General features: G+C 37.2%; 1 protein-coding gene across 1 annotated transcript; it reads right to left on the bottom strand.

Annotated features, from left to right (window-relative positions):
* Nucleotides 1-2,067: 2,067 nt before the first annotated feature.
* LOC110788425 (actin-interacting protein 1-2) lies at nt 2,068-27,071 on the bottom strand. The gene is made up of 7 exons (XM_021993064.2): nt 26,520-27,071; nt 24,566-24,727; nt 20,570-20,756; nt 15,876-16,295; nt 13,609-14,016; nt 3,251-3,713; nt 2,068-2,313 (listed from the first exon to the last, which is right to left on the bottom strand). Exons 1-6 carry the CDS (start codon nt 26,915-26,917, stop codon nt 3,456-3,458), a joined length of 1,833 nt encoding a protein of 610 aa, XP_021848756.2. The 5' UTR covers nt 26,918-27,071; the 3' UTR covers nt 2,068-2,313; nt 3,251-3,455.

Raw genomic sequence — 27,071 nt, 5'->3', positions numbered from 1 at the left:
ACAGTTGAAGTAAAAGTACTTATTGCCTAAGAAGCAATAAAATAGGGTTGTTTATGTTAAAGAGTTCTCCACTGAACTTGGGTAGATCACATGTCTGTTGACTTAATGGTCCTTCATTGCAAAATGCGTAGAACTACTTTTGAAGTAAGAAAGACTAGATCACATAATAAACAAACTCAAAAGATCTTATCATCCTATCTCGAAAGACATTTGATGAAAATGATATTAGGATTGGCAAAGCATGATAACTAAACCTATGCAACAAATGAGAAGCAACACTCACATTGTAGCACTGGAAATCAAGCATAACTTTGAATTCCATGAACTGTTTTAAAAATGGGTTTGAGGCCCATGGTTGAAAAACATTGGGGTTGAACATTTATCATATATGAAATGTATTTTCATATTCCATTTAATCTTGGTTTAGTATTAAATGATGAGTCCTTTCAATTTGACGATATATTCAAGATAGACTGTTAGGACCAGTCCTGTGACTAAGAAATGTCTATCAAGTGAACTTGAATGTCAAAAGTTGAAAATGGTCCCTGGTCGGAGTTTTCTATAAAGATGGACGCATAGAAAACACTAGACGACTAGAATGCAAGATGACTAGTAGTTCTGTTTCTTGAACTATGTGGACATGGCAATGTCGCAATCATTTGCATAGATACTTACTTTGGGAAGACTAGTATCGGACAGACCTATGAAACTTTACTGTAAGAGATGAAAATCTGTCATAAGTAAATTTCATCAAAATTATTAGACACTAATCCTCAATACCTGAGTGATTTGAGATTACTTGTTTGAAAACTGGTTACTTTGACGTTGTCGACCGTCACACCGTAGAAGGAGGCTATAACGGCAACGCTCGGGTAATCACCTATCAAACGAAGTCTAATCTCAAGATCGCGTGATTGGGATTGGCCTCCCATAAATCGGGATGAGATGCTAAAAGTTGTACAAGGCCACTCGGAGAGCCATCAGAGTCGTTGTTGCATAATGGGAGATTGAGAAGATAGAGAGATTATTGAAATGCGGTGGTTGTGATGGTGGATCCGTGGTGGTGTCTAAGAGAGAGGATATGTGAATTTTTTGATACGATTTACCTACTCCGACGTTACGACGGAGTTCCCCAGTGAAATGGGGGAGATGAGAAGAAAGAGGTGAGAGAGAAGAAGAAAGAAAAAAGGAAAACTAGGTTAATTAGAAGTTTAGGGGATTAATTGGGGAAAATGGGTTAATGGGTGAGTTAATTGGGTTAATTAGGGTTGATGACGTCATAAGGTTACTTCATGTATTAAGTTTTGAAATAAAAGTATTTTATGTATTATTGAAAGTCGATGGACATTTGGTGAATTACGCCAAAACTCGGGGTTATTTCATGAAAAATCCGTAGTTTCAATCACCTAGTCTCCGACATTGGTTATCTAGTTGGCATTATACTCCTTGCGTTTCATTTTAAGTGCCACATTTCTCTTTTATAGTTGTCCCATAGTTAGTGCAACATATCCATATTATAAGTGGGCCCATATAAATTTACATATTTATTCCAATTAATGAAATTAAATGTGTCTTAAGGACCACTTCCATTAACAATAAAAAATATTAAAAAGTTTTTTTTTTCTTTTCTTCTTTTTGTCCCTAAAAACCGTGCCAAATGGGACGGAGGGAGTAACTCTTAGCCTCCTTGGTAAACTTCTAGTGTTCTGGTACTTTGCAGGACTATTCAGTAGAAATCACCTAAATAAGTACGGAGTAGCACCAACATAAATTGGTGGAGTTTGTGGGAAACTCACCTTGTGACTTGGATGTCACAGGGTCGAGCCACATCAGCTGCAAAAATGCTTGGGAGTGGCTCAAGGGAAGACCTGCGTAGCTGGACTGGTTAAGCTATGCTAGGTGCTGGTTCAGTAGGGTCTATTCTTCTTACCTATTAAAAAAAAAACAGTACAGAGTAGCATTTTGTATTTCGGGAGAAAAATAACGAAACTCCAAAAAAATGGCAAGCTTGGTTTGCGAATATTCCAGGGTCACATCTAACCTTCTATGCAACTACAACACCGAAAATGGCTTAGCCAATAAGACAGCAATTGCATCAAACAACGCAGTTACATGTCAAATTCAAAAGTTCACGTCTTAAAATCTTTGAAATTCCACGCTTCAAACAGTCAAACATTTCTAGTTATAACCACAAATTTATATACCTCAAACAAAAAAAATAGAATTGTTGCTATGCAGTTTCATTAGTGAAGAGGGTGTAACACTCTCCGGAAAACATTAAAAAACTTGCTACAGGAGTCCACCAACGCAAGCCTGCACAAGATAAATAAGCAATAAACATACATCAAAATCCATAGCAAGGAAAAACGCTCTTAATCAAAAGGATCCATTATGCGTGCCTTAAGAGAAGGGTGGGAATTAACAGTACTGTATCAAACCTTTGCACCAGAATTAAGACATGTTTACCAAAGGAATCATTGAGACATTTTCTTCACATAAAGCAGGTAATTCTTTATCTTTTCACAGACAACAAATAAATGCTATCCCATTTTATCTAGCTAGAATATGTAAGTCCCTTTTCTGAGGCTTCTCCTGTTCTCCATCACATAGTCTGTCAAAAGGCTCTTCTAGATGGCAGCTTAGCGGAATGGCAGTTACTTGTTTATACAAGGAGCAAATGTAGATAAATCCACAAGGATTCAGATTAATGAATTCTTTCAAGATTAAAAATGGAATGCGTGGACAAGTTACATGAAGCAGATCAAGCACATCTATTATCTTCAACAACAAAATATTACTGAACGTTGAACCTTTTCCATGTTTGTTGTATCTGCATACAAAAAATCTGCCCATGTGCTTTAACTTTCGAGTTTTAAATAAGTGACTGCCACCACATTTCATTCCAAAGTTATCCGCCAAAATGTTCATTCCAGGACACATTTGTTTCCGATGTGATTACGAGAGGTGGGGTCTCGTTTAGTCTAAGTGTACATCTCAATGTGCATTAATTCTTCTGTGATAAATGCATGTTGCAAGTATTTCCAATTACTCAAAAAGTAGCGATGACAGTAAATTTAAACAACACTATCGGGTATAGCAGCTAATTCAAACAACACAAAAGAATTTTCAACACGAAGCTGTAACACAAAAATTATGCAATTTCTGCAGACACCAAAAAGTCTATGACATCTTTTCAATGACCCACTTGAACACAAACAACAGTTAACAGAATAAATGCAAGAAAACCAACCTGGTTTATGGAAAATTTGTGCTATAAATACATTTAACCGATACCATTTTCCTCACAGTTCTTTTAGCTCTGAGAAGTAAGCAACCACTGAAACCAGAAAACCACGATCCAGGAAAAAACCACACCACTACTTCATAATACATCGTCAACAAAAACTGATTCTGCTTCAAAAAGCTAACTCTTTCAACCGCAACTTAATTTCTCTTTATTGTGGGGTTATTGTCCACAGACGCACACAGCCATCCTCACCCGAACTAAGAACGCTGCATTCATCAGAAAATGCCACACCATATACTCCACCTAAGTGAGCAGCCTTCAGTGTCATCCTAGATGAAGCAGGCTTCCCAAGTTCATAAATTATGACACTAGTATCAAGAGAGCCAGTAGCAACCATAGTGCTGTCAGGAGACCAGGCTAAGCAGTTTATGCGAGCAGTATGGTACACCATGTTGTTAAGCTTTACCTGCAAAAGCACATTAAAATTAAAGAAATGACTAATCAGACCACAGCAAAATATTGCATGTATGGTTTATAGTCAATTAATGATGTCAACATACTTTAACTGTCCTCCAAGTTAAACAACAACAACAACAACAACAACAACAACAACAACAACAAAGCCTTAGTCCCAAAATGATTTGGGGTCGGCTAACATGAATCGTCGCAGGATATCGTTATTGTCATCAATCAAACCAGAAAGGAAGTAGAAAGAAAAAAGCAAGGAAGAGAAGGTGAAATTAATGAAAGCAAGATAAGAGAAAAATGTATATATATTATAGAAGAAATATTGTAAGAGATAATAAAAATTAAGTAAAGTTTAAAATAGATGAATAAGTAAATATGTACATTTCAAAATAGCATGTAAAAATAAAAATATTCAAAAGAATTTTAAAAATAAATAAAAAATAAAAAATAAAAATAAAAATAAAAATAAATTAAAAAATAGAAAGAAACAGAAACATGAAAGCTGTATAAGTCAAATGAAGTCATTAATATATATTCTCTCCCTCCACTCTGTCTTATCCAACGCCATATTTTCCTCAATCCAAAGAAAGTTCATATCGTGCTCAATCACCTTCCTCCAAGTTTTCTTAGGGGTTCCCCTACTCCTTGCAATTCTATAATTTTGCCACCCTTCTATCCTCCTAATCGGGGCATCACTTGATCTTCTGCTTACATGTCCAAACCATCTTAAACGATTTTCCATCATCTTAAACTCAATCGTTGCAACCCCTACTTTCTTCGTAATAATCTCATTCCTCAAACGATCCTTTCTTGTATGCCCACACATCCAACGTAACATGCGCATCTCCGCCACATTCATCTTGTGCAAGTGACAATGTTTCACTGCCCAGCATTCCGTGCCGTATAACAAAGCTGGTCGAATTGCCGTGCGGTAAAATTTTCCCTTCAATCTTTGGGGCATGCCTGAATCACATAGGAACCCTGTGGCACCTTTCCACTTCAACCAACCTGCTTTGATTCTATGGGCCACATCACCATCCAATTCTCCATCCTTTTGGATAATAGATCCTAAATAACGGAACATTTCAGAGCCTTGGACAATTTTCCCATCTAAGGTAATCCCCCATGTCTCTCTATCTTTGACTCCACTAAACTTCTATATATTCCGTCTTGTTTCTACTCAGCCTAAAACCCCGAGATTCCAAAGTTTGTCTCCATAACTCCAACTTACTTTCCACTCCTTCTTTTGTTTCATCAATCAACACAATATCATCTGCAAACATCATGCACCAGGGTATACCATCTTGGTTTGACCTCGTCAATTCGTCCATGACTATAGCAAAAAGAAACGGGCTAAGTGCGGAACCTTGATGCACTCCAATCATAATGGGGAATTCTTCGGTCTTACCAACACTAGTTCTCACACTCGTGCTAACTCTCTCATACATGTCCTTGATGATATCAATATACTTCCTCGGAATTCCTTTCCTACTTAATGCCCACCAAAGAATTTCCCTTGGTACCTTATCATACGCCTTCACCAAATCAATGAAAACCATATGTAAATCCTTCTTCTTATCCCAATAATTCTCCATTAGTTGCCTTATAAGATGAATGGCCTCCATAGTCGATCTCCCAGACATAAATCCAAACTGGTTCTCCGAAAATTTCACATTTCTCCTCAGTCTTTGCTCAATAATCCACTCCCTAAGTTTCATAGTATGACTCATTAGTTTGATTCCTCGATAGTTGGCACAATCCTGGACATCACCCTTATTCTTGTACAAGGGGATGATAGTACTTTTCCTCCACTCTACTGGCATCCTATTACTTCTCCAAATCTTGTTGAAAAGAGTTGTTAACCATACAACCCCTCTCTCCCAAACATCTCCATACTTCGATAGGTATACCATCGGGCCCCACTGCCCTCTTGCGTCCCATCTTTTTCAGTGCCATTTCGACTTCTCTCTTTTGAATTTTTCGCATAAAGTCTAGGTTAACCATATCCCGATGGATATTTGTATCCCCAATATCGCGCCCTTGATCCCCGTTGAACAAGTTATCAAAGTAGAACCTCCATCTATCCTTGATTTCCTTATCTCCCACCAAAACTTTTGATCAACATCTTTCACACATTTAATTCTCCCGATGTCTCGCGTCTTTCTATCTCTCATTCGAGCAAGTCTATAGATGTCTTTTTCCCCTTCTTTTGTATCCAATCTTGCGTAAAGATCCTGATTCACCTTTGCTCTAGCCTCTCTTACGACCTTCTTTGCTTCCCTTTTAGCCTCCTTGTACTTCTCGTAGTTCTCATCACTTCTACATTTTCCCAACTCCTTATAACATTCTCGTTTGCTCTTTATAGCTTGTTGCACAACTTCGTTCCACCAAGATGTGTCCTTACTTGGTGGCATGATTCCTTTAGATTCCCCTAGGACCTCTTTCTCCACTCCCTTTATGGTGTGCTCCATTCTTGTCCATAATGAGTCTATATCCAAATCCATATCCCCGACCCAAATACCTTCACTTGCCACCTTTTCCACAAATTTTAGTTGTTTCTCCCCTTGAAGTTTCCACCACTTGTCCTCCAAGTTAAGACCAACCAAAATAGAACGTTAATCAGCTAGGTAATCACGTACTTGGCTGAAGATAATCCCATTTCCAGTGACCAGTTTTCTCAAAACTATCCCATGATTTAGTTCACATTAACAAGGGTTGACTGATTGCGCTTCAAATTTTGTGTTCAGTAGAAAAGCCAATAATTTAACACTTTAAGTGGTTGGCAAAAAAGATGAAAGAAGGATAGGTTAAGGGCGTGTTCGGCGGTAGCGTTTGAGGTAGCGGGTAGCATTTTGACCTATTCAAAACGCTACTTGTAAAATTTGTAAGTGTTTGGTGTGGTAGCGGGTGAGGAAGCGGTTGGCGGTAGAGATAACGGCTGGGTAGCTTTTGTCAAACGTTAAAAATAGTAGCGCTTGATAAAATTATAATCAAGTTTTAAACAATATATATAGTTTTTATTGTATTTTACAATGACAACCGCTACTCTTACCAAACACGCATATTAGTTACCCGCTACTTTGACAGCTAACCGTTACTCGCTACTATTGACCGTTACCCGCTACTCCAGCTACTCAACGTGTTGAGCCAATAGGGTTTTGATGATGACAAACTAAAGTAATCAACTAACATCATCTTCAAGTTGTATGCGTGCAAGGATCATTAATGAATAGTTGTGCCCAAGTCATCAATAAATAGCGATTACTGGAAGTTGATGATTGTGAGATGCTTATAACAAAGATGCATAAAATCCAGAGCTAGAACTGTAAATCAGTTCCTAAGGATGAACTCTAGAGAAGCTGGAAGTTATAAAGTTCCTGCACATAAGCTAGAGGAACTACGAAAGAGAAGCAGCAGTTCCTGAGGGGGAACTCGGAGAGAGGAAGTCTGTTTGTATGAGTTTACATTCTGGGCTTCAATGTAAGGAAACTGGAACTCGAGTATGAAGAACTCGTGTCTAGGAACTTGGTATGCATCCTAAATATAACATCAATAAGCATTAATCTAATTGTCAGTTAACTTAGAATATAAACGTGCACTTAGGATAATCTATTTAAGAGTTTTAATTTGATTAAAAGTCTTATAATAAATAAGGTAATCCAAAAAAAAAGATAGGAAAAGATGGAGAAGAAGATGAGAGAAGATGGAGAAATCCAAAAAAACAGATGGGAAAAGATGGAGAAGTAAAAAAAGATGACGTGAAAAAGAAGGGGTAAAAATGAGAAATCAAATAAGAAGATAGTAAAACAATAGAACAAACCTGAAGATTTAGATTTTCCGGCAAAGAGATGGCTGGACGACAGTAGCAAGAAATCGTGGCTAGGGTTCCCTCCAAAATCCCTAAAATATGGAGTTGATTTGTTCTCTGTTTGACCGGGGACACTAACAATGTGTTTGGAGGACATGCCTGTTGGATGTCGGAGTTCCTTTAGAGTTTCGAGTTCCTAATGGGTTTATGTTCCTTTAGAGTTTTGTGTTCCTGTTTCTTAGTGTTTATTATTCAAGCGTTTGTTTTACTTTGAGAGAGAGAGAGAGAGACTCTAGGTAAAGTCTTGTTTGGGGTAAGGGTTTGAGTGAACTCATATAGTGTAGGCTTTGAGTTGAGCCTGAGTGAAGAGAGAGAAAGCTTCAGAGTAGAAGGAGTAAGCGTAGTTGTTTCAGGGAACAACTATTGGGAACTTGAGTTCGTAGAGGAAGTAAGGTCCGAGTTTCTAATAGGTTTGTAACTGAGTTGTTAGAGCAAATCTCGAGTGGGTCGAGGTTTTCTTTCTAGTTGGGCCTGAGAAGTTTCCTCGTGAAAATTACTCTTGTGTATTGTGTTCCTATAGCTTTTAGTTTTTAAATTCCGCAATTATTTTAGCTTCTTGCAGTGTTGCACCCGAATAACACAACTGCTAAACGCTACCCGCTAATTTTGCCGAACCGGGCCTAAGAGTTATTGGTAGATTTTGTGGATAGAGTCGAATCAACTTGTGTCCTGAGTGTCCTTAATAACAACAGGTGGGACCATGGTGAATGGTGAGAGACACAGAACGGAGAGGTAGAAGAAGAGAGAGAAAGATGCAGTGTGAGGTAATGGCCCATCTGATAGTGACCATTGTGGAGAGGGCAAGGATTACAAGAAACTGAACATAAGAAACTCACAAGTACATGTTTAATGTTGCTTGGACCTATTACATCATACATACTTTTGCAGTTTTGCCAACCATCCAAGCTACCCAACAACAACAACAACAAATCCATAGGTCCAAAATGATGTGAGATCGACTAATATTAACCTTCATAAGGAACCGTCAGTTTCAAATCAAGAAAAGTAAAAGGTTATGTTAAAAAGAGTAAACATACAAAATTGAGAAAGTGAAGGCGACGTGAATGAGACACGAGAAGAAGGGCACAAGAAAACAAGGCCAGTTAAAAGAAATAGGGAACAAAGATGTACGGAACCAAAAAAAAAATGTAAAAAATGAGAGAAGTTTGTAAAAGAAAATAGGAAAAAAAAAAAAGAGATCAGGTTGAGTCGTCGTCGACATATAATATCTCCCACCATTCTGTCCTATCTATTGTAATATTTTTCTCAATCCATAATAAACTTATATCACTATCAATAACCCTCTTACAACTTTTCTTTGGTCTTCCCCTACCCTCACAATTCCAACAATTTCCTACTCTTCAAGTCTTCTAACAGACGTACCATTTGGTGTACGTCTTATATGGCCAAACCACCTTAGTCTATTCTCCCTTATCTTGTTCTCAATCGGTGTAGCCCATTCCTAATCATCTCATTCCTTAACCAATGCATTCTGGTGGAGCAATCTACAAGAGGCGTGCGCTTTTGTGAGCTTCTGTGGAGGCGAGTGCACAACTTTATGGAAAGCAACTTTTGTAATTAAATAAAAAAAAAGAACTAGTGAGTATCACGAGACACTTTTTTAGTTGATTTTTATTAGTGTTCCCGGTCATGATAGTTGTTTGAGGAGAGAGAACCAAAAAGGCCCATATTATATGGATTTTGGAGGAACCCTAGCCGCGATTTCTTGATGTCGGATATGATGTTGAGTTGTTGGCATATAATATCTCCCACCATTTCGCCCTATTTATTGCCATATTTTTCTCAATCCCCAATAAACTCATATCACTATCAATTCCAAGTTTGTTTTGGTCTTCCCCTACCCTAACAATTCCAAAAGTTTGCCACTCTTCAAATCTTTTCGCAGGCGTACCATTTGTTGTACGTCTTACATGGCCAAACCACCTTAGTTGATTCTTTCTTATCTTGTTATCAATCGGTGCTACCCCTACGGTTTCTTCCTAATCAACTCATTCCTAAACCGGTTCATTCTTGTGTAGCCACCTTAGTTTCAAAAAGCACTTCTGAAGCGAGAGGCGAGTGGGGCCATCCGGAAACGCCCCAGGTGGAGTTATCTACAAGAGGTGCACGCTCGCTCTTGTGCGCTTCTGTGGAGGCGAACGCACAACTTTTGGAAAATCAACTTTTATTAAAAATAGAACACACGAGTATCACGAGACTCTTTTTTAGTTGATTTGTGTTTGCAGTGTGTTTGGGAACTCTAGTTTAATGACGAAAAGTGTGTAAAATTGTGGAAATATTTACAGCTGTTTGGTAATTTAAATAGAAAAGTGAGAAAAATGAAATGTGGGAAATATGTGGAAATCAACCCAATTTTGCCTATTTTATTTTCCACGCTTCTCCTGTCAAAAGTGATTGAAAAACTGTGGAAAACAAAATTAAACAAGTGAAAAATATATAATATTCCATTTTCTATAGTTTTCCATAATAATTAGCTAAACAAATTAAAAAATTTAGATTTCCACACATTTCTTCAAATTTAGTTTCATAGTTTTACTTTCCCTCACATTTATCCTTTAACTAGGTTTCCAAACACAATGTTAGTGTCCCCGGTCAAAATAGTAGTTTTAAGACAGAGATCAACTCCATATTTTAGGGATTTTGGAGGGAACCCTAGCCACGATTTCTTGCTACTGTCGTCCAACCATCTCCTTGTCGGAAAATCTGAATCTTCAGGTTTGTTCTATTGTTTTACTATCTTCTTATTTGATTTCTCATTTTTACCCTTTCTTTTTCACGTCATCTTTTTTTACTTCTCCATCTTTTCCCATCTGTTTTTTTGGATTTCTCCATCTTCTCTCATCTTCGTTTTCGATTTCCCAAACTTATTCTGCCTGTTTTCCAAACCTTATTAATCTTCAGGAAAAACAAAAACTCTACATTTATTGTTGTTTTTTTTCCTTTCAGGTCTTCTTTTTTTCTTTCCTTCTTTTATTTATTTGTCTAAAGTCTCTTTTGTTATAGGTTTTTTTTTTTTTTTATTTCAGGTTTTATTAGACTGTAGTTTGTAGAGTGAGATGGATACCAATGAGGGGTCAAGCACACCTTCCTTAGGAACAATGGACTATGCTTCCCTTTGTTAATTTATGCATTTATAATATAACTATTATGTTGTTTGAGTACAAAATATGTTTTAAAATTGAATTTAGAGGATTTTTGGCACTCAAGGTGCGCATCTGCAATTCCTTGTGCTTTGCGCCTAGGCTTGTGCTTCGTGCCTTTTAAAACTATGATGGTCATAATCCAACGCAACATACGCATCTCCGCACATTCATCTTATCAATGTGACATTGTTTTACAACCTAACTTCTGTACCAACCTTGTACCAACCTTCTCTGCCAGATAATTAGGGAGATAATTAGGGATGGCAGGTGAGTATAGTTTTGCGGATTTTGCACCGCACCTGCCAGCTGGAGAAGGGATGGGTAGTAGGCGGGTATGGATACGAAAAGTCATACCCGCCATAGATAGCAGGTAGGTGGTCGATTTGATGCCATATCCGCCAAATACCCGCCTGCCCCGACCCACGTACCTACTAACCATGTTTGTTTAATTTAAGACTTTTGACTTAAAAAAAAAAAAAAAAAGGCATGACAGGCCATAACACATGAACCCAACCTTTTGTATGAAACCCATTCCTCAAGTATCAATTTCTTATTCCCTCTCTTTCTAGTTTCAACAGGAATAGATCAAAATAATTGTCGATACATCGCCCGCCCTACGGAGAACTAGAAGGAAGTTTTTTTGAATGGTGTTTGCCTCCTGCTAGTCTAATTTTACTTTAGCCAGAGGTTTTCTTCTTTGCGTATAATCTAATTTTTGCCCCTTTGTAAATTTAATAGCCTATTTATTCTCATCCTTTAAATTCTTGTTTTGTGTAATTATGTTAGTTGATAATGTAGTGGAAGTGTAATGATGAAGGTGAATACTATTTGGCAAATATTTATCAGTATTCGTCTAATTTGTGGATTTAGGTAATATAATAGTTGTTAGGTTTCGTACTTTCATGTAAGCTTTAAGTACATTGATAATTTCACTTTTATTGAGAGCATTTATTTATTTATACTCCAAAAGGCAGAAAATAACATATTGAATCGAACAAATCTTCATCTTCTTGGTCAGTTGGCTAAGCAGTTTTGGCGGGTACAGGTGGGTTTAAGTGGGTTGTGGAGCGAGTGTGGATATTGGTTTACAACCACGTAGGCGGGTAAGGATGTTAGATTAGTACCCGCCACCTGGTGGGTATCAAAAAAATTGGTGGGTACGGGGGAAGGGGTACCCGTACCCACCCCGCCCGTTTTCCATCCCTACAGATAATAGTCCATGTTTAATTGTCATAATAAAATTTCCCCTTTATTCTATGGGGTATGTCATAGAAACCTTGTATGACTCTTCCACTTCAACCAACCTAATTTAGTTCTATGGGCAATATCTCCATCGAACTACCCATCTTTTTGGATAATAGGTCCTAGACAGCGGAAGAAATCTACTTCAGCAGTCTTCCCATCCAAGGTGATCGTCCCTATCTCTCTGCTTCTATCACCGCTAAATTTACACTCCAAATATTATGTCTTACTTCTGCTCAACATAATAAAGCCACGAGATTCCAAAGTATGTCTCTATAATTCCAACTTACTTTCCCCACCTTCTTTCGTTTCATCAACCAACAGAATATCATCAACAAACAACATGCACCATGGTATAGTTGAACTCGTCATTTCCTCCATATAACCATGGCAAAGAGAAAAAAAATAAGTGCAGAACCTTGATTTACTCCAATCGTGATAGGGAACTCCTCTGTTTTTCAACAAAGATTCACAAACTCGTGCTAGCTCACTCATACATGTCCTTAATGATGTAACATATCTCTGTGAGATGTCTTTCATTGTTAAAGTCCACCAAAGTATTTCCTTCGGTGCTTTATCATAGGCCATCTCCAAATCTATGAAAACCATATGAAATCATTCTTCTTATCTCGGTAGTTCTCCATCAAAGTCGTCTTATAAGATGAATGGCCTACATAGTTGATCTTCCTCGCATCGAACCAAAGTGGTTCTCAGAATCTTCACACGTCTCCTTAACCTCTGTCAAATCACTCACTCCCAAAGTTCATATTATGAATCATTAGTTTTGATCCCTCAATAGAAGACACAATCATTATGTTTGTTCTTATACAAAGGGATTAACGTACTTTTCCTCCAGCTACCCATTACAGTAAATTGAGTTTCAGTTTCAGTCCCACACGTATTTATGTGTATGCAACATGTATCTCACGGAAAATTAAATTTGGTGAGATATCGTTAATAAAAATATCATTGCACATATCATTAACAAAAACAATAAACTTTCATGAACATAGAAATTTGCTATATGGATATTAAAAAGCTTTATGTCCTTTTGACAGAATGGTGAAATTGCTTTAAGATACTTACCTATGCCCAAACAAATAAGATATACGCCTCTTTTTGGGGTAAAGGGTATTGTAGATTGAGGTAACCCTAAATCAAGTATAACTATTCTTCACGTAGATACTTTAAAAGCAGAATCTTCTCCACAATTTTTTTTCTTTGCTGTCTCTTGGTTGAATAGTCAACTAACAGAAAATACCAAGTACATACCAAGAGGAAAGCATAGTCAGTATGGGAAACCTACTAGTATTCTAGTAATATACACAGCACCAAGGAAGGGGTTTTGTAGAATAAGCTAACCCCTTAGTTATGCAAGTGTTGGAAGTATACATGCTTTATGAACTCAGCTGTGCAGTTAAGTACATTTTTTTTATGTACCGTTCCAGTCATCATGATGGTTATTAAGAGACGTCTAACAAACGAAATAAGACCTAAAACCAATTAATTGAGCATAACATCGGCACTTATTAAAGAAAAGACAGACAACTCCCATTTCTAAACAAGAAACCAAAATAGTATAGAACAAGACGGGAAAAGAAAAAACCATTTCAACAAACCTCTTTGGTAGAACGATCCCACACAACGGCCTCTCGGTTGGCATCAGCAGAAGCAAACATGGAAACATCTGGAGAGTAACGTATAACAGTAATAGCACCCCGGTGCTTCTCAAGAACAGACTCTTCTGTCAAAGTATCACCAGACACAGAATATATGTGCAGTTTTCCATCTTGCCCACCCAATACAGCTTCAGTTCCATCAGGTGAGATGGCAGATGCAGTAACAGTAAATCCAAGGTTAATGCTTGACAAAACTTTCATACCATTAATCAGCAAAGCTCCTGAATCAGTAGCAACTAACACAACTTCAGGTGCATTAATAGCAACACTCAAATCCTTTGGCTGGCTTCCGACGTCAACATGCTCAGCAGGTCCACATTCATCTGCCTGGATGGGAGCTCTCCACACCTAGCAGTTAAACAACATGGATTCAGAAGCTGCTGTACATCAGAAAGTTTCTGTTGAAAACAAAGCTCTAACATAATGACATGGTTTAACTTTCCCTTCAAGTTATCAATAATGCATTTCAGCACTTGCTCGTTGAACCAAGTGAAACATATTAGAACTTTAAATCAGAGTCCTAACACATATACTAGTGTACACCAGTTACTAGTCTATGAGTTTTGGAGATCAAAACTATTACTCCTTAGCATGTAACCATACTGATAACACAATATGATATCTACACCTGATATCATTAAGCGTATTATAAATCTTTCAGCTAAAGAATCTCTGATAATATGGAGATCAATTAGGTGTCAAAGGTAAACAACTATTAAAAAAATGTATTCTCTGAAGATTCACGTAACTATTAGTCTGGATCGATGTTCAGTCTGAAGTCTGAACTGTCTGATAGACACTAACATTGGTTCAATTTTATAGAAAGAGGTCCAGAGCACAATGTGTCAAAGCATTTTCTTCAAACTAAAGAAACAGTTAATCAATAGCAAAAGAGAGCAGAACCAAAAGTAAAATACAGATTCAGAAGATAGAAAAACAGTGTCCCAGTCTCACTGTGTATCTGAGTAAGGGATTCCTGGAACGTAGTATAAGCATAGAGCCAAGAGACAGGCGAGTACACTAACTTCCCTGCACATTTTAAAAAGTACTAGACAAATAATCTTGGAATGCACATTAATTTGTCTCCACCAAATTCCCACAATAATCTAACAAAGCACCCATCTAGGGTGAGGTGGGAAAGGGGATCAGATGTCAGTTGATCAGTTCCATTAGACCTTGTTCTTTTTTTAAATAAGAACAAGTAGACCTTGCATAGAAGTAGCAAGAATCATCTACCACTTCAAAATACATAGGAAGCCAAGACATTTCAATGGGAAATGAGAGCAAAAATTACTGACTGCCGCGATATCTTATATGAAAATCATTATTATCAGGAGAACTTTAAATGAATAACTGTAGGAGTTACAGAAAACAAAAGGGAATTCAGGGCTTTGACTCTTTGAGAGGCATGATTCTCTGCCAAAAGGAATTTGAAAGCTAAGTAGTACTGTGGTCAATTTTCTTTAAATTTCCCTTCCACTAAACTCCTGTGTTTTTAGACTCTGATGCCCCTCTTCCTCTTGCTCAAGCTACCTCTAACTGAATCATAATGACATTTCCCAATGTACCCCTCCTATATACCCTATGCATTGCATACTTCTTTGGTATCTCAGCCTTTAAATAAAGTAACGTATAGAAGAAAAGTGAGTCTAGTTTTTCTCCTGTACATGTGTAGTCAATGAGTAAAGGTGAAAACAAGCTGTAAAAAAAATTTACTCAATAAAGCTCAACCAACTAGCAAGCTCCATCAACTTCCCATGTGGAGGATTCCTCCTGAAACAGAATTTCCAAGAAAGTGTGCTTGTACCACTAGGTGATCACTGAAAGAGAGTCTTTGAAAATTTTTGGTGACATTATTTATACTAAAGATGCACCTTCACTTTTGAAAACCCAGATATTAATATACTCCTTAAATGACTGACCTAAAAACTTTCCCAGGGTGTATATTTCAATGGATTAAGTGTAGTGGAAGAACAAGTGACGGATTGTGTAGCCAGGGGTCTCTATTTATAAGCACCATGTAATAACTATAGGAGGAGGCCACGCCATTAGAATCAGTATCAGGATGGGTGACCTGATTAAAAATTTCCTAAATTCCACATAAATGGAGATTATGTGTGCTTGAAGCAGATATTTTAATTTATGGGGCCTATCATTATTTTACATGTAAATAATAATTTGTGGCCCGAAAGATCCATAATCCCTACCTTGTTATCGAATCCAGACAAAATGATCTCGCCTTCCACAGCAGTAAAACATTTGATTGGTGCGTGATCCTTCATGTTTATATTTCCAGAATATCCAACACCACGGACCCATTTAACTACTACTCCATCATAGCTGCATGAGAGTACCATATTTTGATCACTCTGGAACATAATCAAAGCAGATACATTTTTAATATGTCCAGAGATTGTACGAGGGGCTTTCTCCAAATCACTTGCCGAATATACATTGATAATACCACCAAGTGAAACGGTAATTAGATGATCGTTCTGCCAAAGACATCCAACAAGCATGTCCTCCACTCCGCCAGATCCGGAAGACAGTGTTCTAATAGCCTTTCCATTGCCATCTTGTGAGATTTCCCATATCTTTGCAGTTTTATCCGCTGATACAGTCAGCACCTGAATAAACTTCCATCAGTATAGTGTTACAGAATACAGACAGCTGGTTTGAATTAATTAACAAATAAAAAGATGCAGCAACACCAAAAAAAATTGAAAAAATATTATCTGCATATAAATTCAAAAGACACTCATTCAGGGAGAGAGAGAGAGAGAGAGAGAGAGAGAGAGAGAGAGAGAGAGAGAGAGAGGGAGAGAGGGAGAGAGGGAGAGAGAGGGAGAGAGGGAGAGAGAGAGAGAGAGAGAGAGAGAGAGAGAGAGAGAGAGAGAGAGAGAGAGAGAGAGAGAGAGAGAGAGAACTTAAAGAATTACACTACAGGTGTCCTGCACAAAGATTGGAAATGCAGGTCACTTTTTCCTTCTGTAGCTTAAACTGCGGAAGTATCTCAGCTAACGAGGGAATCAATAAACAATTATCCAGACTGTAAAGAGAGTACAATACTACTGTGAAATCAGAGGGGTTCTGTATTTTTGATAATGTAAAGGGTGGGCGGGAACAGAAGGGTGAAATCATCTAGAACCCCAAGAAAAGTAAACAAAGATCTTCTCAAAGACTAGATTATAGGTCATTGTTTTCAAAGAGAACGTTATATGAAAAAGATGATGTGAACTGGGTTAGAAAAGTTAAATCAATTTATGAATACAGAGGTAAACACACTCAACAGTGGGGTAAAAACTTTATAAGTAACTCATAGGTCATGAACTATGGCGAGAGATTTTCTCACTCCGTAGAGCTTATTAGACAAAATATTAGAGCTTTCGCAGAGGTGAAGCCAAGTTCTACATAACGCAACTCCACTTGACTCCGTGGAAATAAACATCAACTCTGAAACTGACTTAGTTCAAGTTTGTGTGCCCATTGCTTTTTCTGCATCGAAACACGGTCCTGTTAGCTCAGTGCATTGACCCAGACCACAGTTGCCAGATTTTGAAGATAAGGAGACTTCATAAAAGAAATTGGGAAACACAGCCTGCATCATTTAACTTCTCATCACACCCGGGAGATATACCACCGAGGAATCCACATCCAGGCTCTCACCAACTGCAATACCTAACACGGAGTACCCACCAGTCGAAAGATATGATATTTAACCTCTACAATAGAAGGATAAATTTCTGCAAGATAAAGCATATGCTACCCCTGAAAATATCTCTCTAGATTCTCATGAACTTCAAAAAATCAGAAGTAACATGTTTGCAGGCAACATATTTCAATTAAATACCCCCTGTATCTCTTCTTTCATTACATGCGTTCAAGAGCATCAAGTTTGGAGTCAAAGTAGGGTTTGTTTAAAATTCTTCAAGGACTTAGAGAGACAAAAACCAAAATCTAAGACTCAAATAAGGAATCCATTCTTAATTCTTAACATTAGATGAAACTAGAGACAGCCAACTAGGCAGGTTGGGTAGATCATGGGTTGGTTTATTGGGTCGGAAATAAACATCAACTCTCAAACTGACTTAGTTCAAGTTTGCGTGCCCATTGATTTTTCTGCATTGAAACACGGTCCTGTTAGCTCAGTGCATTGACCCCGACCACAGTTGCCAGATTTTGAAGATAAGGAGACTTGAGAAAAGAAATTGGGAAACACAGCCTGTATCATGTAACTTCTCATCACACCCGGGAGATATACCATCGGGGAATCCACATCCAGGCTCTCACCAACTGCAATACCTAACACGGAGTACGCACCAGTCGAAAGATATGATATTTAACCTCTACAATGGAAGGATAAATTTCTGCAAGATAAAGCATATGCTACCCTGAAAATATCTCTCTAAATTCTCATGAACTTAAAAATCGAGTAACATGTTTGCAGGCAACATATTTCAATTAAATACTCCCTGTATCTCTTCTTTCATTACATGCATTCAAGAGCATCAAGTTTGAAGTCAAAGTAGGGTTTGTTTAAAATTCTTCAAGGACTTAGAGAGGCAAAAACCAAAATCTAAGACTCAAATAAGGAATCCATTCTTAACTCTTCACATTAGATGAAACTAGAGACAGCCAACTAGGCAGGTTGGGTAGATCATGGTATGGTTTATTGGGTCGGAGATGGTTGAACAAGAGCAGGTCAGGGTGGATCGGGTCGTGGGCTATGTATGGGAAAACAAACACAATACCTGTTAGGGTCGTGGGTTAGGTGGGTCGTGGGTAAGTGGGTTGTGCGAGTCTGGCGGGTTTAGATGAGTTTTGGGGCTAATGTGGGTACTTGTGTTAGTCTGGTGGTTTTGGTTTGAACGGATCAGACGGGTTTGGACGATTACTTAAGTGTAAAAGACAATTACAAAATTAATACTTCGCTTTTCAAAAGAGTTGCACCATTTTGACTTTCAACTTTGTGAACATATAACTTTGACCATCAATATATACAATTATGTAATTATAAAAAAAATTTGATATACTTAAAATAAACATTGAGACAAATCTAATAACATTTTACATAATAACATTTGTTTTTTTATTAGTAGAAAATTACGGTCAAAGTAGGGTAACTAGGTAAGTGAATAGTGCCAAAAGTCAAAATGATGTAACTATTTAGAAACGGAAGTAGTATGAACTTAAATTGATTAACTTTTATATTATTGAAATACTCGCATAAATGTAGTTATGTAGGTAATATATATTTGAACAATAATATTAAAATTTATTAGCAACTTAAACATGCAAAATAGTTTAAATTAGGATGGCGGGTCAGGTGGGTTGGTGGATTGGGTTTGGGTGGGCTAGGTGTGCTGTGGTGGGTTGTGTCGGGTGGGTCGAAATGAATTGTGTTGAAAAAACTCGACCCACGACACATAAAAAAATCCGGGTTGGGCTTTGTGTGACTGTTGTCATGAGTCATAACTCATAAGTGGGTCCGACCAATGTGACCCACTATGGGTTGTGTCAGACCCGACCAACAGGCCATCTCTAGATGAAACCATACATCAGTATGCTTCGGCGAGACTAAAGTACAACAAATCTCAAGAAAGAGATGGAAGAACCAAACATTAACACTCATATCACAGTTCCTTTCTTAACTTGTGACATAGAAATCAATTTTGCATGTGCAGAGTATTTAGGAAAAGTCAATAGTTTTGGAAAAGCTAGCTTCTCCGGTTATCCAACCTCTAAGTGTATGAATGTCTAAATATTTTGTTATTGATATGGAGCCGAGTCTTACTTCTTATAAATCACTAACTTCTCATCTTAATTCTAATCACCAATCTAGTATTGATCTATGTTACTCCGACTCTTCATTTTACCTCAAGTACCCGTGTCGGATCCTCGACACTCCGACATAGGGTACGGACACTCCGACACTTCATTTTCGACTTAAATCCTAGAAATTTTTCGCAATTTAGCCGAGTCGGACACTTAGACACGTACCCGTGTCCGACACTTGTACCCGAGTCCAAGTAACATAGGTATTGATACGGAGGCAGTCTTTTCTCATATAAATCACTAACTTCTTAACCTAATAATAGTCAGCAATTTAAGTATTTTAACATCTACCATATCATCCAAGAAGATTAACATTCCTGCTAAAGTTGATTCTCTTAAATTGGCAGCCATAATTTGCAGAATGAATACAAAAATTGGCAACACAACAGGTCGTTTACATGATTTACAGTGCATCCGGAATATACTTTTGGATTCAATGGGAGAACACTCAATGCCACAGTATGTCGTTTAGTTATTTTCTTAGAAGTTAGAACACCCTATTCTACAAAAGCCAGCATATACTGCAGCAAAGAGCTCAAATCAAAGTATACATTGAAACTGTGTTGTTGGTATGTCTTCAGTCTTACTTGAGTGACCAGCTTGTCTTCATACATGGATCTTAGTTTCTACAGAACTCTTCTTCTCCCCAGCCCACCAACAATATCATTGGTTATCCTATACCCCATGAGAGGCGCAGGATGTAGGGGTCGAATACATGCAGCCTTACCCCTACAATCCAATTTATCTTTAATCTAATACACAATGACTCTCTATATTCAGACATGAATAAGGAACACAAGCATAGAAATGAGCCGTAGTTTAATTTAGAGCATTATAGTCCAATGAACAAAGAATAGTGGATCTTTGACTCTTAAAATCCAAAACAGAAAAGAGAAGAGAAGGAACAGTTTTCAACATAACATGTCGTGTCTCCATATTTCACACCAAAGAGAAGAGAACAATTTATAAGTAACAAACAGATTCTTACCTAACATATTGGTAACTGATAAGGCATGCATTGGAAGTTTGAAACACAAGTTGTTCATCATTTATACAACGTAGTTACCTGCTTACCATCTGGACTCCAACTAACTGCGTAAATACTACCTTGATGTCCGTCCTGTGCAGACAGCTCTCCAATTTTTTCTCCTGTCTTCCCTTCATAAATTATCCCTTTCTTATCAGAACCGACAGTAATGAATTTGCTTCCGTCGGGAGAGAACCTCACACAATTGACAAAATTTGTGTGCTCCCTACAGATTAAAACACAAGTTAGTTCCAATGGCAAGTAAGATCACAGATTGGCTTTGATCCAATTAGATTGACTTGATCAAATTTGATTTAGTGATGTATCATCAACAATTTTAACTTTTAAGGTGCATTTAGATTGTAATTTAGAGCATTTAAGTTCCTTCTGTGTCGCATTTGAATGGATTATCTTATTGTGCTCTGCATGGATTCTCATTCTGTTTACAATACATGGAAACATTTCATTCTGAAGAGATGAGCACAAAATTCAAGGAAAAGGAATCCTGTAAAGAATCCAATGGGAAAATATATACAACGGGTAATTATGCTTTACATCCACAAATACATCCAAGAAATCCACATTAAGTAACACCAAAGGGACGCAAGATACACAACTCTATTCTACAAAGTAAAAAGCCTTCCGGTAATAGCTTTATTCCAAAACTTATGGTCATTTCTCTCTGACCATAATCTGAAAAACAGCCAAGCCTACTGAACAGCCTACTTCAAACGCTAACATCGGAGACCACGGATAATACCAAACAGAACATAGAGTAAACCCAATGTACTCAAATATTTGTAGTCATCCTATTCCAAAGATATCCTGCCACTCTGATATGACAAGAGAAAAAGTAAGCAAACCCCAAGTATTCCCATAACTATAGACAATCTCCTCCAAAATATACAGAAAGTATGAAGACATGAGAAACAAAAATTGAAGATATCATACTTATTCTAAAGGTTTTGACCTCTAATAGCACTACAAAAAAACAAGAAAGAAAAAAAAGTTATCCAACTACATCATCCTATATGAAAAATCATCAGAAACACTACTAATAATAATGGCCAAATCACCTAATTTCTGTTCTTAAGGATTTCTCTCGATTGGAATCATAGTTTTAAAAAGCACGCTTTTTTGCGCTTAAAGCTCGGAAGCTCAGAAGCTCACAGCAAAATGCTTCTGGCCTAGCGACATACAAGAAGCGCGCGCTTCCTAGCGCTTTGGTGCTTCTGCGCTTCCTAGCGCTTTTGCGCTTCTTGTAGTCTGGGCACATCAGACCCTTCTTTTTTATAAAAAATAAAACCACGTGACTCTAATCTTCTTTTTTAAAGTATCACGTGATTTCTTTTTTTTGAAAAGCGAATATTTGGGAAGTTTTTGAAAACCCTAGTGCAATTTTCTCCCATAGCCGGATTTCTCTGGCCTTCTCGTCGGATTCTGAATTTTTCTTTCATCGTTTTGATAACTCTTTTTTTTTCATCTTTTCTTTCCATATTTTCTGAACTGTTGAAATTTTATTATTTCTTTCTGGGTGTGTTTCGCCTATGAAAAGCGTGCGCTTTCGCTTTGCGCTTATGCTCTAGGGCCCTTTTGCGCTTCAGTGCGCTTCGCGCTTTTTAAAACTAAGATTGGAATACCTCTCTAATAAAAACATTCAATATTGGATCATCATCTCATATACAAAGAAAAAGGCAGATGATACTCCCGTGCCTAGAACTCCAGATCTGATTTTCCAACCCAACTACTTGACCTTCAGAAAAATAAACTAAAACCTCATCTACAAATTTCCATGTAATAATACAAATGGAAGTTGTGGCATAGGCTAGAAGGGTCATGTTGTAACTGGGAGTTCTGATTTATGAAACTTTTCAGTTACAAAGTCTGTTCTACTCAGTTTTAAATGTTGTTGCAACTGTTTCTTTCTTAAAAAAAAGGAAAATGAAATTATAGTTCAAGAAAAGGAAAGAAAAGAAAAAAGGAAAACTCCCAAAATATCCAAACCATCGTCTTCCTTCCTCCCTGGGAACAATTTGGGTTTAATTGTTTAAAAGAATTTATCTAAAGGACTAACCCTAACCTTAATATCTTGTAGGATCGGAAGTATAATCCAACTTTCAACTTTTCGTTTTTGAATCTAAAATTTTCGCAAAAGCTCAAATTCGATTTTCATGGTATGTAGAGCTTGGAGAGCTCAACGGAAACTGTGAATCTTCTTAAGCAAGCTAGAAATCAGGTATTTTGTCCGTGTGCTGCATTAAAGAATCTTTTGGCTGAAATGATTGACTTCTGCGGCAAGAGAAAGCAATCGATGTGCTTTATCACCAGAAAAATCTGGATCCGTTGATGGAAGTTGGAGGAGAAGAGGGTGATGATGGGGGCAAACTTGACTTTTCAACTCTTCCATTTCAATCCTCTTTTGAAAATGCTGCTCCCAACAACGTTTTTGAAATTGGAGGTTTGAGCTCAATCCACTTTTCCAATTCTCTTCCCACTAAACACCACTATTAGAGTCAAACCTTCCAAAGTGGTCAGAACCTCTAATTTTTCCCCCAAACCTCTCAACAAAATGAGGTCTTTACTTCTAAGACAGTGTTTCAAATACATGCAGCTCTACACTAAATCAAATATTCGGCCAACGTTGTTATTAACCATTTTCTGATTTTGCAGTGTTCATTTCCAACAATTTAAACTTCAGCTACAGTCCCATTTTCAGCAAAAATTTTAACAATCCTAAAATAAATCCTGCTTTACCGCCTTTCATAACTCCAGGAGAAATTTTAAAGTGAAACCCCGAGGATTTGTCATGCCCAAACAGAAAAAAGCTGGAACTTTTGTGCTTAGCTCCAACAACAAAATTTAATACACATAACTTCAGGGTGACCATGGAGAATGGAAAACCTGTCAACCATAAAACACTAAGAAAGAATTTTATTTTATTTTAATCTCTGAACGCAATTCAAATTCCCATAACGTGTGAGGACAAAAGGGCTCTAAACGTATAGTTATACGACTTATATAAGTTCTAAAGCGATAAGTTAAGTCCACAATCCTTCCAACAGCCACCTAACCATGGCTTGGCTAGCATTGGCCACCTTATAACCCAAATCCTATTTAAAATTTTATGCCTTTGTGTGTATGTGTCTTATATGCACCTACAGATGAATACATGTATATAGTCCGATTCTCATCAAGTCCACCTTCCGGCTAAGTTACGATGAGAGGGGCGAGGAATTAAGTGTGTACGAAGAACAAAAGGACTCAATGCGTGATCTAATATACCTAATACAATATGGTAAAAAGCATTTTACAAAAGAAACTTTAAAAAAAGGAACTAAAATATCAAGAATATCTCTAAGAAATGAAAAAGTGCAAATACTTCCTCCGCTCTTTTTTAGTTGACACAGTTTGACTTTTGACACTATTCATATAATCTACTTTGACTATCATTGTGATTTATACTTAAGAAAAAATATAGTAATGTGTTTTCTTGTTATAATCGTTTCATTGTATAGATTTATAATTTCCACTTTTTACAGATATTAATTATTGAAATATTGCATTGGCAAACGTGATAAAATAAATGTGTCAACTAAAAAAGAAAGGAGAAAGTATATTTCTAGGAGTTTACAGAAACTCTTTATCCTAAATTTGTCATTTGAGTACCCCAAATTTTGTTTTTCCCAATTGGATACTTGCTAATTGCTATACAGACTAAACATCTTTGTTAAAATTTGATCCATTAAATTCACTGATTAAAGTAGTTGGAGAATCGACCTACGTCATGTGTTTGAGGAATTAGTTACTTATCGGATATAACTATAAGGGAAGGCCGCCTCTCTCAGTCAAGTGGCACAACCATCTAACCGCCTTCCCCTCCTCCTAACCCCTAATAAGAAATTGGACATCGATACCATCCTGCTCCATATTACAATCTTCTTATAAGTGAACCAATGCCATATAACATGAAGATTAAATTCATGTAATGAACAAAGAATAGGCATATGAAGGCGACGGGAGTAATATAAAAATAACCTTTGCGACTGCTTAAACTTGAAAGGGGGACCTTCATAAAAGTTCACCAAAAAGTCCTCTCCACAGGTGATAATACGGTATGGCCTTGATGGTTTAAATGCACAACTAAGGACCCTCCTCGAATGACCATCAAACTCCCCAACAGTAGATCCAGAATCCCACCTGCAAAAGGTCATTATGAAAAGTAAGTCTGTTGTTTCAATCATTAACAGTAAAAAAAAAAATTGTGATAAATCAAGCGCATAAAACATAAAAGGACAGTGACCAAATGAGGGAAAAAGAAAGCTCAACATAATTCATTTCATTACAATGGAAAAACGTTAAAGGGCTTGCTTGACCACTTGTTTGGCGAGTTAAGTTAAAGGCTAGGGCCAACCTTTTAACCTTTTATATTTTTCACCTTTACCTACACCTTTTTTTTACCTTTTCAAACCTCATTCCCATTTTCCGGTCAACTAACCTAATGTTAACCCACCGTTAACCATACCAACATTATTTTATATAAAAAAAAGTAGGTAAATGCAAAACAAAGGGAAATAAATGTTGCTCTTTGTTCCATTTTGATAAGCAGCCCCACAGCCACACATCAGCAAATACGTTGATACTACTCCAATTAATACGTGTAAGATCAACAAACCTTTTTACGCCCCAAGTACGGTTGGTGTCGTCCTTCATATCCCACACCAAAAGTGTTTTGAGGACCAGCAGTAATAACATGCCAATGGTAAATTCAAAGGCGTTGTTTTATCTTTGTGATACATAAACTAGTAAACCAAATCATTGCATTATTACTTTGTTTATATTTTTCGTATTCGATCTTAGCAACATTTGTTTTTATTGTAATCCTGAAAAATCAAATTGCTCCTTTAATAACATGTTTTTTCAATGGTGGTGGTTTAACAATCCAAGTTTTCACATTTTTCTTTCACCAAAATTACCTTATAACTGATGGGGACGTTTTGGGTTTTGAGAAGCAAACTACATGAACTAGCACATGAGGAACCATTTGAGAAGCAATCTACATGACACACACTTTTTAGCTAATAATTCTGATTGTTGTTTGGCTAACTAACAATCAGATTGAAAACTAATTTTGAAAATTAAAGAAAATCCCACACTTCTTTAGCAAATTGCTTAATAATCAAATGCAGAGTAATTTAGCCAATAATCAAAACTTCCCTTCTTTTAATTGGTTGTTTTGGGTACACTTCAAAATTGCACCAATAATCAAGGACCCAAACTTTTAACCAAAGGGACTAAACTTTTCTATGCTTTGGTTAATTTGGCCGGAAAATGAATAGTAAGTCCAAAAGGTGAAAAAAAAAAGAAAAAGTGGAGGTCCTCAACGGTGAATGTGAAAGGTGATTCCCAAATATTAGCTTAACTCCTTGTTTGGCGCAGAGATTGAGGAAAATTAGCCGAAACAATTTCAGAAACGACACTTAGTTAGGATATAGAGACTGTCAAATGGAAGGAATGAAATGCAAAATTTACCGAGCTCAATTACGCAAAACCTATTAATCATGCCAATACACCATAAAATAGATACAATACAACTTTACTGCCATCAAAAACACATTTTTTTTTTTTTTTTGGAAGTGAGTGTCAAAAACACTTCCATCTTGTATATGATCTATTAACACCTAGAATTCCACTATATATAAGAGCAGCAACAACCCTCTCGAAACCGTCCTACCCTTTAACAATTTCACAAAATCACAAACTCAACAAAAAGCTATTTCAGAAATCAAATTGATAAACCAACAGAGGTAGCAGAATAATACCATTTAAATTCAAATTAACCTCAATTGCATAAGCATTTCCGAAAATTCCACAAAAAGAAAATGACAATCTATCATCAAACAGTTTTAAGTTCCACAAAAAGGGTCCAAAATCAATCACTACTATTATTAATAAAATTCACCAAAATTCAACATCAAAATCAAAAACTAACATGAAAGCTCGGACCAAGGATTTGCCCTTGCCATCACCAGAAGCAACAATGCGAAGACTGTCAGGGGACCACTGAAGATCATCAATCCGACCAGATAAAACCTTAAATTCATTCTTCAATACAAAACCATTGTGAGTCCCCCAGATCCTAACGGTGCCGGAAACGTCAGCGGAGGCGATCCATTCGCCATTAGGTGAATACCGTGCGACGGTTACCGGATAAGCGTGTTCTCCGTAAACCTCGACATTCTGAGGATTGTCGAGGTTACGGATGATCACTGATCTTCCATTGCAGTAAAGAATGTTGTTGGATTTCGGATCACCGGAGATTAAGATTCCGCGGCCGCGCTCGGTGGAGGGCACGCAAGCATAGGTCTCTGTTAGCTGCACCTGCGCCATTGGATGAGAGAGAAAAGGAGATGAGAGGAGGAATGTAAGAATGGAGACAATGTGGGAAAATTATTGGGAATTTTAGGAATTGGAGGAGACATATTTCACCTAGTTTTGGGGTTTGATCACTGGCGGGAGTACTAACGGTAAAACTAACGCCCTT

This window comes from Spinacia oleracea, chromosome 3, assembly GCF_020520425.1.
Source record: "Spinacia oleracea cultivar Varoflay chromosome 3, BTI_SOV_V1, whole genome shotgun sequence".
NCBI classification, from domain to species: Eukaryota; Viridiplantae; Streptophyta; class Magnoliopsida; order Caryophyllales; family Amaranthaceae; genus Spinacia; species Spinacia oleracea.
This window is presented reverse-complemented; position numbering and strand designations above follow the sequence as displayed.

Excerpts from the sequence above, each read along its gene's own strand:
- LOC110788425 (XM_021993064.2), bottom strand. The coding sequence starts at position 26,917 with ATGGCGCAGGTGCAGCTAACAGAGACCTATGCTTGCGTGCCCTCCACC. Across the intron at positions 16,296-20,569 it reads GGAGTCCAGATGGTAAGCAG|GTGCTGACTGTATCAGCGGA; the intron begins GTAACTACGTTG and ends AAGTTTATTCAG. Across the intron at positions 3,714-13,608 it reads GGGATCGTTCTACCAAAGAG|GTAAAGCTTAACAACATGGT; the intron begins GTTTGTTGAAAT and ends GTGCTTTTGCAG.